Below are 16392 nucleotides of genomic sequence, written 5' to 3'. Positions count from 1 at the left end.
AGACCACAGAGGTATTCAGAGTGGGGGTGCCCATGGTGAATGTCATGAAGTGATGGGGACCAGCAGGACTGACTGTGGGAAGCAGACTTGTTGGTAACAAAGGAAAGGTAATCAGCAGCCAACACACGTCCATGTGAAGCAGCTCTCTGTTCAGTTTAAGATATCAAGCAACAGATGCAATCAGAATGGCTGCACCATGCAACAGCCTTATAAAACAGTGGAAGAAATATAAATGCAGGTTTAATTGCCCACTCTACTTAAATGGTATGATCCTGCGTAACTTTGTTATTTCTTGAGAATTTGGGTCAGGCCATTACAGTAAGAGGTAAAGTTTGCAGGAAGAGAAGAAATTTCCCACTGCAGCAGCATCAGCAGCAGCAGCCTGCAAGGAGGGGTTATTGCACCACAGAGATGAAGGTATTTCTGTCTACAGAAAGCCCTCCCTCAGCACAGAGGAGGCAAAGTGCAGAGCCATGCAGCTGGGAACACAACCATTGCTGCTTCACATCCCCTGTGCCTTGGAGGAGGCACAGCACCACTGGTCTGAAATGGAAACCTGAAAGGACAGGGACAAGTCTTTCTCTGCAATCCATAGCACTCAACACTGGGGCCACCTGGCTCTCTGCCATGCAGAAGTACAGATGGAGTCACCTACCCCATGTGATCAGCTTTGTCCCCACACCACCTTGGGCACATGCTGCAGCATCCCCAACCATTCCCCCACAAACAAGGGGGCACTTGTTGGGGAAAGGCACCCCAAGACCCTCTGTGACTCCTTCCCACCACTCTGGTGGCTTCTGGGGAAAGATTTGCATCACCAACCCAAATATCCTCTAATAGTCCCAATTAGCACTCATCAGGGAGCTAGGCCAGTCCCAGCATCCAGCCACAACCTGCAGTGAGCCCACAGCATGGCTCAAACTGTGGCAGGGAATGGGCACTTGGGGCTGGGCTGATGGGAGGGTGCTTCAATGTCACCTTTGAGTCCCCCCCCCCTTTCCTGGGTATCAGGTAGCTCAGCTGGTGGGGCAGAGCATTCTCCTTACCCTGATTTTGCAGTTTAATACTACCATAAGCCATTGCAGCATGTTTACTGCACCCAGTATTTGCCCGTCTGGCTCTACCCCCTACTCATTCCATCCAGAAAGCAGAAAGCATTAAAAAAAAACAATTAATGAGCATGAGTGAAATGGCAAACCTGCCTTGAGTTGTTTCCTATGGCTGTCCCCCCCTTCCCTGAGGCTCACTGTGAGCTAGCAGCACAACCTCACCATGTAGTGCTGCTTCTCAGGCAAAACCAAGGAAAAAGGCCAGTTTGGATGGGGCTTTGAGTAACCTGGTCTTGTGGGAGGTGTCCCTGCCCGTGCAGGGCATTTGGAAGTAGATGATTTTTAAGGTCCCTCCCAACTGAAACCATTCTATGATTCTATAAGATGCAGCCACAGTTTTGGGTTCACTCTGACTGAGCAAACAGCATCTTCTCCAGCAGCAGGAAGGGGTTTGTACACTAACTGGGCTCAGATTGTACTGAATCGAATCAAAAAGCATGAGTGTGAGGGTTATGTTGTGTGCTGGCCTTACAGCAGGTAGTGGGGTTAATTACTCTGCTCAGTTTTAGTCCATCATGCTCTAGAGGAGCAATACACTTCACTGGTTGGGAGGGAAAGGCAACCGGTTTGTGGAAGAGAAAAGCCTGTGCCTTTAATCTATTTGAAAGCTTTTGGTACATCAAAGTCCTGTGAAGAAGAGATCTCTCTGATATATAATTGGTGTGGACACTTGCAAAGGATTTGATAAAGACTTTTGTGAAAGATCTATTCGTGAGAGGCAAAGAAGGGTCATGGGCTAGGCACTAGCCAAGAAACAAAAACCATAAAGCAGGATGAAGACAGGGTAAATGTCAGACAGCTCCATACCCCACCCAGAAGCACCACCAACCCCAGGCTGCTCATCATACACAGAGGATGAGGTTCCTCCAACAAAGCCTGACCAAGGGTGATGAGGACTGCAAAGGACACTGCCTGGGTAGGACTCCCTCGAAGGAAGGGCGTGATGACTGTGAAAACCAGTAAGTCCAGATCAGCTGTCACCTCTTGAACAGAAAACCCAGCTAGGGCTATGGGCTGCTCACCACAGTCCTCCACTGGGGGCTGCATATATGTATTATTACCTTAAAAAAAAGTCCTAAATTAATGAATAACTGGATCAAGATCATGAGAGAAAGTAGCAGGGAACTTTGTCCCAGTGCTTGGGTAGGAAGAAATAGAAAGTCCTCTTCTGGCATTGCTGCCTCTAACCAGTTCCCAAAGGACACATTAAAAAGAGGAGGGGGGGATTTCTGAGATGGGAAAGTAAGAGGATTAGAAATAGAGTCTGGCTAGAATTGAAATTATTTTAATTTCTAGACAAAGTGAGTAAAAAGCAACATAATGGCAGTATACAAAATAATGAATGGCATAAAGAAGGTACATATAAGTAAGCCTATTTACACTTTTCACATAAAAAGAGAACAAAGGGACAGTCAATAAACCCAAATGGCAGCACATGTACAAGAATAAGCGAAATACTGTTGTTCTAATGCTCTGTGCATAATCACCCAGGGAGCCCACTGTTCCAAAATATTGCTAAAATCACAGATGCAGAGAGACTTGCAAGGAAGGGACAGGAATGTACCTGAAAGAAAAGAACATTTGCGCTTACATTTCCTATATGAATTACATCAGCAGTGAGCAATAATGTGGGGTTTTAAGAGAGAAATTCTCATTCAAACAAGAATAAATAGGAGGGGGGCAAAGATCCTCATGGGCAAGTTATTCTAAAAATTGCCTTCTAAGGAATGTCTTGTTCCTCGTTCCTCTGAAGCATTTACATGGGCTATTGTCAGCAACCAGCCATTGGAGAGATGAGCTGCTTCTTATCCCCTCTGACTCCCTCTGGCAGCAAGGTCAGAGCCCCTTCCCATCCACTCTGTTTCTCTGTGTTGCCCAGAAACAGGGTCCCTGCAGTGACCTCCTTGAAGACTGTCATGGTTCTGGAGTCTCTTACTTCATGGGCTACCAAATAGCATCATCTGATACTAAACCCTGTTCTCCAGGCTGGAGTGCAGCTGCAGTGGGTGGGGGCTGCCTAGGAAAAGGCAGCTGCTCCAGCGGGTGCCAAGTCTCAACTTGCTTGCTCCTTGTAGCTAAGGAACATTTCACATCCTCAGCCATATGTGGAGGGAAGTAAAAATAATCTTGTCTTATTTTTTTTCATTGACATGCTGTCTCCCTTATTCGCCGTCAAAATGAACCAAAATTAATCTCAGCAACAATTCTGCCTGGTAATGGGAAGGCAAGTTATTAGTGATACACATCAGCACACCTTCAGGGCCAATGCTACCTGGGTAAATATCAGTGAAGGTCAGCAATGGGGAGGTGAAGTGGGAAATTGAGAGGCCTTGATTTAAAGAGACAACAATTGCAAACCTGCATTTGTAGAAACCTTCCTTTTCATGGCCTCCCTGATCTGAAGTAGATCAGATTTGAGGCAAGAAGCCTAGGCCTCGACTGTGCCCACAAAGGTAAAATAAAGTCACCTCACCTTAATGCCCCTCTCTGTGAGGTTTGTGTCCTTACACTCAGCTCAGAGCACAAACCAGCTTTGCCCCAACTGCCTCCCTTTCCCAAAGAACAGCATCCCAATTCCTGACTGCTTCAAAGCTCTATTGCAGGACTCCTTCACTTTGGCTTTTTTCTGCCTCATGGGTGGATCAGCTGTACTCCCCCTACAAGACATTTCAGCTAGAGGAAGTGGTTGCTGTTTTCCCCTCTGCAACCCCAACTTCCAACTTGCTGTCTTCTGCAGGAGATGTTGGGGCCTGAAGCTGGCAGAGGGAACAGGGCACCTTCTGCCCATTGCTCCAGCTCCTCTGCCAGCTGATCTGCAGCCCCTCCTTGTAACAATGTCCCATGGGCTGGCTTCTGCACTTGGAGACGACAAGACAGCCTTTCCCACATGAAGCTGAATGCATGAAGTGGATATAAAGAAGCCTTAATTGTTGTTGGTGGGTTGTTTGGTTTTTTTTTAAGACTTTATTTGTCTAACATGCTTGACCAAAAATTACAACAACAATCAAGTTATGCCAAAAATTATCAAATAACCTTTAAGCTTTCATACCTCAAGTACTTAAAATGATATTTTGAAGTAACAGCTGCTTTCATATCCTTTCAACATAAAAATACACAGTATTTTGAAGTTACCTTAGGAAAAGTTATTTTTAAGAGAATAGTTTATGGTTGACATAGAAATTTTGTTGAGGCTAATAAAGGGACCTCTTCCCCCCACTTTAACATTTTAGTCTCTTAAGTGCTGTGAGCAAATGTAAACATTTCAGACTTCTTTAACATACAGCCAATTTCCTGCCACATTTGTTTCAAATTGCTTGAATTGTGACTAGCTAAGACACTTTTATTCTAACCACACTCTATTGCTCATCTTCCCAATGATGGTGGGAGTTCATATTCAGCTATGAATTTCAGTCCTTGCTGATTTAGGAGTTGATCCTACAATTTCTACACCAATAGTTTTGACAAAAGTGGCCCCATCTGAATTCATCATGGCAGACTGCTCAAGCACTTGTAAACTATTCACCCAAAACCCAGTTGCAGGCACCACATATTGTTTTGGGTTTCATTCCAGGAAAAAGCTGCAAATTAAGTTTAGACCCCAAGTCACCCAACAGCTTACAAGAAATGTCAGACCCATGACCTGTCACGTTTTCTGGTGGTCTGGTGGTTTCTGGTGGGTCCACAGCAAGAGTAAGTTACTGGGCTCAAATGTCACTGCTCCCAGCAGCAGCTGAAAGAGCTGATGCCCATGGGAAGCCAGCAACATGCAATGTTTCTGCCTACCTCACTTAGAGGCTGACATAGCCTGGTTTTGTGACACAGGTATTTTAAATTGTGTATGCAAATAACGTGCATGCAGCTGCTACGTGAAGCTCACATTTACATCCATGTATCAGGCAAAATGTAACATACACAATAATCCACTGTGTGTGTGTGCAGAAGTGGGCTACGTGCAGACCTGCCAACAGCCCTATATTGGTAGTACAATGATCTGCCCAGTGTGTGTAAGATTAATGTCTAGCTGCCATCAGCCCTAAATTCAGGATTTTCATGTTCAGAATACAGCAGTTAAATTATCTCTGTCAAGGCAAAAAGATTCCTCTTTGAGCATGGGGTTTGTTAGCTCGAGAGAGAAACCTATTTCTTGTAGGGCACATTTAAAACATTTATTTATTTATTTGTTTAGGGTTTGTTATTAATTCTCAAGCTTCTGCTTGGGACATGACAGTAATCCCAGCAGCTTCAACACCCCCATTAACTTGCAGGAAAGCTGCATGGACAGTACAAGTGTTTGCCATCCCAACAGCTCCTGACATGTCCCCTGCTCTTCCTTGCATCACATGCAGCAAGACAGGATAGATTTCAACTCAACTGATGATTATGTCTTGGGCTTCTCTCAGCAGTGTCCGTGTGCAGGTAAATAGCAAAGAAAGGTTTTGTGAGGCCACCCTGATGCTCTGTACCCACTGGGCTGTAATCCTCACTCATCACACTTATGCTATTACATAGCTACCCAAAAGTGAGTGTCCAAATTCCACCTTGAGGTGAACCCTTCCCCTTGACATCCACAGCATTCCCCAAGGACAAAAAAATCACAATGACATTGAATCACTTCTGACTGGTGCACAGTTCACACCACTAACCTCATCATTGGCTGCATGTCCCATTAGCAGGTTTTGAACAAACAGTCCCAGTGGGTTTTATTTAAAATACATTTACTGAACACTGGGGGGGGAAGTTGAAGTTTGGGGGTTTGTTTTTGCTTTTTACATACAATCACATATCGCTTTACCATATGAAAACACAGTTATAATTTTTCTTTTTTTGTTTTTGTTTTTTTTTAAGGGAAATGTCATCCTTTCTTTTTTTTTTTTTTAACAGGAGAGTCCAGGTTACAAATTCCTGAGTTTATACTGCACTTAACACAGTCTCCTTTCTTGAATGTTGAGCTGTTTACAGCATGCCAGCAATATGCACCATTTCCCTTGCCATCTGTAATGCCAGATGTAGTAAAACTTCATTTCAGTACAGTGAATTAGGGCCTCTATTGCATTGGTTTTGAAGAGATGCAGAGACTTAGACCTGGAGGACTTGAAGTAATAGCTTTCCTCCTGTGACTGGTCATTCATGCACCATCTTTTATATTTGCCATGTTAATTAAGGGAAAACATGTTTACCATCATTTTTCTTTTACTAAAAGCTCACTGGGAAACATCTGAAATGAGGAAATCCTAGTCTAAACACTGAAGTTTAAACTGCAAACTTTCTTAAAGAAACACTCCTTTGAAAGACATTGTTCTTTTAATAAGTGAGTCCAATATTATATACGGTATATACAAAAGTCCCTACTAGAGATATATATATATGTAAATGTATATATATATATATATGTGGAATGCATTCACTTTTCCATGTTCACAAATATTTTAATGGCAAAATGTTCAAGTCTTTAATCTGCTTCTGGCACCAAATTTTGTTCCTCATCCACTTTTGTCACTCAGAATTTATCTGTGAAGAGCTATCAGGAAAAAAAGTTTTTGCTTTTTTGTTGAATGGTTCCCTCTTGGGATTCTCAGCCAGCAATACAAAGTTGCTAATGTGTTGGGCACAACTTTACATTTTCTTTATAATCATGTGTTCCTTGGGGTAGGTAAGTCAATAACTATAGGTGGATTAAGTGGCTGGTAATTCACAGTGCACACAGATGCATTCACATAGGTAGTAGTTCCATCAGCCATGACACCATAACCTACAAAGAAAAAAAAAACTCTGGTTACTCTCATTATTCATTATTATCTTCTTTAACTTTTAATTATTCATCTTTATCACACAGTGGTGTCACATTTATTACTCAGAAGCAATTTTAACATTCTCTTCATGCAAAACATAAAGGTCTTCTGAATTAGTAACCTTTGTCCTAACACAGAACTTTTTGCCAACTTTTAAATTGGGTAAGAAAAGCAAAATGGATCCTCGCTAGATGGTGGCTATAACATCTGGCAGCCAGCTAGCCAAATCTCCTTATAAAGACAGATTCTATTTTTCTCTGAAAAGAGTTTTTTCTTACAACCTTCTCAGTACTGGAAAGGATAAGATATGGCACTGAAGAAAATATAATTGGGTCATCAGCACAGTAGCATTCGGGAAATTTTCATACTTCCACCTTTTTTTCTGTCCTGTGTTGTCCATCTTTCAAGCAACAAATGAGAAAAGCATTGCCTGGCTAAGGGGAGTATGTGTGCATGTGTACCTGGGTGGGATTTGTCTATGAGGAACTTCTTCCCATGTGTTTGAATTTGTTGACCAATTTCAACCAAATTTGATGGAAAGACACTAAAATGCCTGCTCAGTTAGAGAAAAAAAGGGGCTTTAATAATGCATTCTCTGTCAGAGAAGGTGAATTCACATGCCATAACATTTTCACAGGAGAAAATATCCTTCTGTATGTCTCGCCAGTGGCAAAAAACCCTTACCTACATATCATGTTTTATTAGATATACAAACCAAACAATTCCACAGCTAAATATGCAGAAAATCAAACTTCCAGTTCTAATGCCTATAGAAATACAGTGAAATGCTGTTTCAGAATGCAAGAAGCAGCTCTTTAACTGCTCTGGTGTTGTGACAAAGTAGACACACTCTCCATTGTCAAAAATCTGCTAATGGTGGAAACTTGCATTGAAATATTAAGATCAACATGAAGAAATTAATTCACAATCAGAAATAAATTTTTAGGGAAAACAGCTGGTGGAGAGCATTTCTACTAAGATTCAATCTCACCATTAATTAAATGAATAGTGAAACGTATTCATTGCTAAATACACTGAGTTCTGGCTATTCAAATCCTGCGGTCCTACAGTTTTCTGAGTGCAATTTTGTGTCTTATATAAGCATTGTTAGTTGCAGAATTTACAAACAAAGAAACAGTAGCCAAATTCCTTTCTTTTTTGTTCCTTAAAATACCCTGAATAATGCAGGGCCTCCTGGACTCCCCATGGAAAAACCACACTGTAATTAGGGACTAGGGAAGGAAGAAAACTCTGTCAGGTTCCTGTCACAGGCATTTCTTTAAATCATTTGCTGTTTGCCACAGAACAATTGTTCTGTGTAAAACACAAACTGCACAGAGGACAGTCAGCATTGCTGCTGGGACTTTCTGTCTCCTCGGCTACACGTTTGGAGAGAACAGAATGAGCTTACTAATATGTTCCTTTCACTTGAAGATTCCTAATGCTACAGTTTTCACTCCTACCTCACTGCCAACAGAGTTTCCTCAGCCACAGCGTCAGCCAAGCACTGGCTGTAATGGTCAAAGAAGGATTTTAGCTGGAGTCCCTGCTATGCTGCTCATCACTTCTGATCAGCAGCAAGCCCATGTACAGAGGTATTTTTTGGCAGAGACAGCAACGCAAGGAGGGGACAGGGATGAAACATCTCGTCTGAGCATCTCCTCCCAGACGTTCAGTAAATGACTGCTGCAGATGTAGCTATGCTCAGTCAGGGGAGGAACTCATCTGTTCAAATCATATATTCTCTCTACAAAGAGGAGCCTCGTTTGCACAGGCTGTCTGCAATGGGAATTCTCCCCTGCAGAGATTTAGCTTCCCACTGCAAAACAGGCTATGCAGTTCCCCATTTTTTGACTCTAAATTATGACAGTTAACAAGAAGAGTAGCTTGTTTCTATGTACTGATACCTACTGTGCCAACTGTATTAATTCACAAGATTTACCATTCCGTAGAGGTGCCATTATTTTCCCTTGGGAGCCAAAGTTGGTTTCAGTCTTAGCAGATGTGAATTTGTTTACCTGCCTGAAGCTTCATGGCTTGCTAAGTGTTTGCTTATATCCCCTGCACTTGGCTTACAATTTCTGAAAAGACAATGAATTTGAACTGTACTCACCAGCTCTCTTGTACAGAATCTCAGAGACTGCTACAACAGCAAAAGGTTAGGAAAAAATACTGCCTATGATTGTTTGATTACTCTGTGGTGTAACAGCACCTTGGACATTAACTAACAGGCACTGTTAGGTAAATGAAGATGAGACACAAGAGGAGAATGGACTTAACCCTTAAGCTGTAAAATAATGACCAGAACGTCTTCTCCACTGGTTTTACACCAGCACATTTCTCACCAGTGTCAGTCGAAACCCAGCATTCTGAGAGCATCCAGCAGCAAGTCAGAGTGGGCTTTCCTTCAAAAGGCAGTGCCAGCTACTCCAGTTTTTCTGTTTGCTCATTTCTACACTGCTGAGACCCACAGATATATTTCAAAGGCTGGAGCAGGCCCAGAATCAGGAAACTGGCAGTTGTTGAGCACCTTTTCCTGACAGTAAGGTAACATTGCCAAGGACTAAGCAGTGAGAATACCTGCTCACATGCCACTCTGTGGAGATGCCACTTCTGCACAGCCCAGTGGTTTCTTTTGGCAGGGGCACTGCTTGAAGACTTGTTGCCATGGTATGTGAACAGGACAGAGTTCTTTATAGCAAAGAGCATCTACCTTTGCTGGGAGATGAACTCCTACTGTCACTGACTTTGGTAGAACATATTTGCCACCATCTACTGACTCATGTTTAGGGAACTAATTTTATTCCAGTTAAAAATCAAACAGTCAAGAGAACTGCTGTATTTTGTCTGGGTACAAAATGTTTCTCCTGACAAAGCAAATAGATACATGAATAAATATCTAAAATTTCTACACAAGTCAGTAGTGACATCCCTGTTGATTTCAACTTCATATATGCACTGATAAGGAGAGACAACCTTTATTGTGCAGTCTTGAAGATTAAGCCTTAGATGCAGCCCCCAAAGCATTCTCACCCATTTTACAAACATAGAAACTGAGAAACAGGGGGCTTACATGAATTATTTTAAGTCACAGAGATTCTACAGAGGAAAATAAAATCCATCAAACCTAGTATTTAGTAACTTCTTGTAACTACTGGATCTGTGTTCTTATTTTAAAATTCACAGTAATCCTCTCTGTGAAAGAGGCATCACCCTGTTTTGTAGATGCAGAAACTGAGAGAGAAGCTGAAGTACAAATATTGAAACCTGGGAATCAGCCAATTTCATCTCTCAATATGCACTTAAGTAAGTATCTGAATTCCAGAAGTGCTTCAGTTCAGACATTCAAGTTTGAAAATGCTATTTCAACCAGACTTCTGTGTTTGTGGTTTTTAAATATATATGGAAAGAAACGTGTTCTGACCTTCATGGATATGTCCAAAAACATGAAGCCGTGGCTGTATTCGTCTCTGGACTGTGTTTAGCAGCTCAACACATCCTACCCGTTGCATTTTCTTAGGAACCCAGTCTAGAAAACCTTTGGAAAAGAAAGGAAAGCTTTAGAAGAAGACAGGTTACCTGCAAAGATGTACTGCTACACAGTATTACTCTGATTTCAAATCTCATGGCATTTTGTAAGTAGCCATAGAAGAACTGAGATGGAAAAAAACAGTGTGCCTTTAAGTAGAGGTGTAAGGAAAGAGAAATACTTGAGAAAACCCATAAATGCTCATGCAAAGAAAAAGGTCTATGAAAGGACTATGATAACGCTTGCCAGTTGTTTTTCAAAGAAAAAAATCCCTGCAATTAAAGAATTTTTGCACTGCTGCTAATGGAGCAAGTCAATGCTTTATCCATTCTTCTTCCTTTAAGAAAGTGAGGTAATATTAAGAGCAGGATATCCAAAATGGGTCTCAAAAGAATCTAAATTAACATTTAGCTGCTTAAATATATCTCTGGGATCTATTTTTTAAAACTGAACACTTTGATGAAATGGAATCTGTGTTGCTAATAATAAAACTATATTGTAATCACATTGAATCTTACAGTAATGGCATTCAGGTGAAGAACCTACAGCATGCCTAAAACCAACATTCTCAAATAAAACTGGCTTAAGTGCTTCATGACACAGCAAGCCCCCCTAGCCTAAACCTATGGACCTCACATAGGAAGAGAAGCTCAGCCCTTCAGCAGCAGATATTTTAGGCAACACATTTACTTGCATAAAATTTCTATAAAAATGCATTTTTCATGAATACAGAAAAAAATGTACACTGACTTGCTTATATGTCTAAAAACATACTGCAAGAGGGTGCTTCACTGCCAATTGAAGTCTCATGTTTCCTTCAAAGGAAATCAGTACGAGAAAGATGTTATTGTATTATAAGGTTTGCAATAATCAATCTTGCTTTCTTTCTACTGTTCTGTTATTTTCATCAGGCTCAAATTTGGAAACATAGAAGCTAAAATAATCCTGTTTTTCATTAGTTGTTCTAAGTGCTTCCCCTTTGTGCCTGTCATGGCTTTGTATCTCAGACTGAGATTGCTGCAATAGCATAAATATCTAGTGCCTCTGATAAAATGGTAGTCTGCTACAGAGGTATAGAGTCTGGACCTATCTCTCATACGTATGCTTTTGAGGTCTGCTCAAGCATGGCTGAACAGCAGCTAACCATTTGGCTTAAAAGGCCAGAATTATGATATTCAAGTTCTTGGAAAAGCTGTCAGATTTGCTAGAGCTTTAGGGTAGGTTCACACATTGGAAATACCCCTTTAGATGCCAGTGCTTGAAAACTGGGCTCAGTATACTGTGGGGGTTTATGAAAATGGTAAAAAATTGCCTTTTATCATTGTCGCTCAGAGAGCTAAGTCAAATTTTCAGAAAATATCCTAGGTGACAAAAAGAGGAAGCTCTGATAATGGCCGTAGATTCCTAATTCATTCAGATGCCTCTGAAGATGCTGCCTGGTTCCTGTTGGGGGAATGTAAAAAAACCCAACCCCAGTGAATTACAGAGCAAAGCAATGCTCAGTTCTGGTAACTGATTTTACCAGTCACTCTTGGTCTCCAACACATTTCAGAATTCACTTTAAGTACTTAAGATGTCCAAGTGCGGACAGCAACGCTTCTGGAACCCAGTCAGGCTTTTTTTAAAGCAAACATGTTATAACAATAGGTTTTATTCCTTTCATGATTTGAAATAGTTAATTGTCAAAATGTATGTGGTGAACATAAAGCCCAAAGTATTTCCACTTCAAAAACTTCACAAACAAAATTCCATAAAATTAACTTCTCCATTAAATTAAGCATTATTTATGTTGAACATGTTTTTGTTTACATGCATTATCACCCTTCTGAAGCTTTCCCATATGTTAGCAGCTTATTATGTACACCTGACTACACAAACTAAGAGTAATTGATTATACCTAACTAACAATTTGAGTTAATCTTAGGGTTTTTTTAATGTTTAGTTACTTGAAATAGGTTTTCTACAGCTGTCAGGAAAATATAAACCTTTGTCACAGACAATCAAGCATACAGCTACAAATGAAGACTTAAAGGTGAAATTAAATTAAAAACAGAAAAATAAAAAAGTTAACTTCTTGAAGATAAATAGAAGAATAATAAATGCTTATCTTCAGGAATCATGGAAAAGACTTTAGAAGTTATACTACACCTGAAAGTAACCAAAACATTCTGATATAAAAATGAGCATTAGTACTGATTTCATAGTTGTAAATACTATGTTTCATAAGCTAATAAATATATGACATATCTTTATTAATAATAAACATAACCAATGGTCAAATTTACTAATAAAATGGTCAAAAATACATTTTGACTTTTGTTTTCTCATTCCATGTGAACCTCCTGTGTATCCCTGTCCTGGTTTCATCTTAAAGCACTACTCTAAAACAGAAAAAAAAAAAAAAAGTTACTCAGATTTTTGTTACCTGCCTAAATGACTTAGAAGTACAAAGACCATTAATGGTGCTTCTGCATTTATATCATGCAGGCAATTTTAAATCTAACAATGTTGTATTAATTGGTTTAGGAGCTTGGTTAGTAGCTCTAAAAGAGGGAATGACAAAGCACCCAGAAATTGGATGATGGACAGAATTTAGCCAGCCAAGCTGGAGAAAAAAGAAGAAGAAATTGCAAGAGCACTGATTGCTATGTATGATCATTAGGAACAGCTCTAGTGATGCTGTCCAAGATCAGAATAACAGCAATCAGCTTTCTGGCTAAAATAATTGCCTAGGTGGAGGTGGATCAAGGAGGATCCAGTCTTCCAAAGTGTTTGTGGACAAAGCTACACAAAAAGGAGGTTCTCTTAAGTTAGGCACAGAGTTAATTTCTTTTGAAGATTAATTTATTTGTTGCCATGGATGTCAGGGAGTCCAGCAGCTGATGCCCTCACACAGAGGGTTCTGTGCCTGAGCCACGAGCTATCTATGCATCAACCAGAAAAAAGACAAAGAAATGGGAATTTTTTAAAAAGAAAATCATTGGAGGACAGGAGCAACTTCAGGGAAAAAATAAAAATAAAAAAAATTTTAAAATAATAAAAAAAAAAGAATACTGAGACATGGAGATAGGGGGAATTAATTTTCATAGGTTCAATTCATGTTACCCCATTTCAGCCAGTGGAGATGGGCAGGTCTTCCTCAGAATTACTGGAATTATTAAATTACCTTTCAATTATTAGATTTGTTACTAAATTTATTAAAGCATGTCTGTTAAATGCCGCCTTTGCAATGCTCACTAGAGGTTCTTCTCCCTCTGCTGATTCCAGAGACTGCCTGGTGGTTAAATTAGCAAGGTGGCTGAAGCTGAGTGGTACAAAACCCTCTCTCCACCTTCCAGCTCTAGATTTCGGGTGCTAGGTACAGGGATATCCTTTGAATCAGCTGATGGCTGCAGTTCTTTACAGCTGATCAACTGGTTTTAAATACAGCTTTAAAAGTGCTGAAGAGGCTTCTGATAGAGTTCTAAATATGACATAAATAAAACTCTATCAAAGGCCCAGCATCATTCCTTGGGCCCTAACAGCAGTTATCCCCTGTACTAAGCATCTGGAGCTGATAGGGTCTAAGTGATTAATTCCTGCCATCCGCTTTTACAATACAGGTCCCTATTAAAATCAGTCTATGGCATGGCATGAGACTCCACTTAGGTGAAGTTATCAAAACACACGCCCTTACTGTGAGAAACCCTGTTGACAAAGAAGCCCTTTCCCCTAGGATTAGGAAGCAGTGGAATGCAAACATGTCTTTCTAAAGAAAATAACAAAACCACAAACTCTTTAGATACTTTCTTCTCCAAGCCCTGAAAGAGGAGAAGAAAGGGTGGAAGACAAGAGGTTTTTAGCTTCAGGAAATTGGAGAATCTAAAGGTTTAAAGAAACCAACTGCCTTCATGTCACACAAAGGACTTCTTAGCAGTAAGGCTCAGCAGAACACTTAAGTACATGCTTCATTTCCATGTCCATTTATTAAACCAGTGAGAGTTAAACACATTGTTGCATAAAGTACTAAAGATGGGCATTTACATTTCTATGTGTTAAATATGTTGAAAAACACATTAAAAGCCTTGAGCTTTTACTGAATCTGGACACGTTTCTGTCATTATATTATTTCAATAACACAGATAATTTGACTATTATCTAGGAACGTAAGAAATCTCTCCTGGTTTTTATATCACCTTTAGAATTATTTGTAAAATACAAATACAACACAGTTTCTTGTTGATTCATTAGCGTTGCCAGACTGTATTGAAGACAGGTAATTTACCTACACTGTCCAAAGAACAGGCAAACAATGACAGCACTTGAGTTTGTGTGGCAGAAGAGGAAACAAGTCAGTATACTAAGAAAAAATACTGACTCCAGGTACTTGTTGGTGCAATAATGCTACTGCAAGTGAGGCAGAAAGACAGTGTTAAAAAAACCAAACCTGCTTTCTCCTAAAGCAGGCTCCATGCTTTAAATTTACTGATTTTACCCATGGCAGAGCAGAAAAATAAACAGGAAAACTAGAGCTTGCTTATTTAGAAAGCTCACTAAGGCTTTATGTGGTAAGGTTTTCTTTTTTCAAGCCATTATTTACTTCTCAGCTGCTGAGCATAGGTAATCACAAAACATAAAACTGATCTGAAGCCCTGGTGCTACTGAAATCAGTATGGATGTTTCTTTTGACTTTTAAAGGTCAGGATTGCACTCTTTGTCTAAGGAGAGTCATCAGTTACTGCAAAATCATCTGAAATACACAGCTAAGAGCACTAGTATTTTCTTACCTAGAGGTGGTCCATGTGTTATAAGAATATCTATTCCATCTGGAATAAGGTTCCATTTCTCTAATAGTGCTTGGCCTCGTGGAAGATTAAAGCCCCAGCCATAAAACCAAGGTTGCCTGCCAAGAGAGGAGGAGAATGTCTTCAGTGCTACTTCCATGTACTGGTTATCTAATTAAAATATGGAGATTGACTCCACTAGCACGGAATCTGGAGACACAATTAACATTCATTTTTCTTCTTTCTGTGCACAGTAAAACCCTCTTTCCATACAAACTGTAATATTTCACGTGTGGCAAATCAGCACAAGCCTTACCATTTTCAGTAGGCAGCATACAGTAAAGTATTCAAAGTACTCCACTAACTAGGTAAAAAGTAACTCTTACAAAACCTGTATACCAAGATCTGCATGTGTGGATTAGCCTGCTAGACTCCTACATCTTGAACACCTGTTTCAGATACCCAGGTGTGAATATTTGTGTCACATGGTGTTTGGCCCTTAGCCTATGACCAGCTGGGAAAGGACAGACCAGGCACAAGGACAGATCCTACTCCAAAGCTGGAGACATCACCTATGCTGGATTTATTTCCCCATCAGAACAAGTATAGTGCTTCTTTTCTCATATAAGATTTTCTTCTGTCCTCTGGTGTGTTGACTTGCTTTTAAGTAAGACTTTCCATATTCAGGATTTCTTATCAGATGGGCATTTACATTTAAAAATATATATTTATAGACCAGCTCATCATGGAGCAGTGGGACTGTAACACTGCCAGTCAGAACACAACTCATCCGTATCTTGCCATCCCATTAATTAAAAAACTGTATTTCACAGCAATTATATCACAGTGGTAAATTATGTCTTGATGACTATGCTCTAATTCTGGGTCATAAAATTGAGGGGTTAGTTTTAGGTTGGGATTTTTTAATAATTTTTTGACTGACGTGTTCTGGCCATATCCATATTTGGAGAATAACAAATAGGCTGCTGTGATTTAATAAGGTTTATGGTAATTGCAGCCTTAGTGTTTATAAATACATACACATCAACCAGAGTTCTCTTTGAGATGGTACTTTGTTGAGGAAAGCTTTACACTCCCTCATCACATCAAAAGGCAGAAAGAATTTTTTCAAATTCTCTGAATTCCTCTTTACACTGTATATGGCAAAGACAAAAGAAGATGCCCATAAAGCTATTATTCAT

General features: G+C 40.1%; 1 protein-coding gene across 1 annotated transcript in view; it reads right to left on the bottom strand.

The window, feature by feature from the left end:
* Window positions 1–3236: 3236 nt before the first annotated feature.
* Window positions 3237–16392, bottom strand: part of MPPED1 (metallophosphoesterase domain containing 1) — a 66617-nt gene continuing 53461 nt past the window's right edge. The window contains exons 5-7 of the mRNA XM_071733263.1: window positions 15194–15309; window positions 10323–10436; window positions 3237–6858 (exon numbers count right to left, since the gene is read on the bottom strand). Of these exons, the coding sequence (XP_071589364.1) occupies window positions 6740–6858; window positions 10323–10436; window positions 15194–15309 (349 nt within the window). The 3' untranslated portion in view covers window positions 3237–6739. The remainder of the gene's footprint in view (window positions 6859–10322; window positions 10437–15193; window positions 15310–16392) is intronic.

The sequence above is a fragment of the Heliangelus exortis genome, chromosome 1 (genome assembly GCF_036169615.1).
Source record: "Heliangelus exortis chromosome 1, bHelExo1.hap1, whole genome shotgun sequence".
In the NCBI taxonomy this organism is placed as follows: Eukaryota; Metazoa; Chordata; class Aves; order Apodiformes; family Trochilidae; genus Heliangelus; species Heliangelus exortis.
This window is presented reverse-complemented; position numbering and strand designations above follow the sequence as displayed.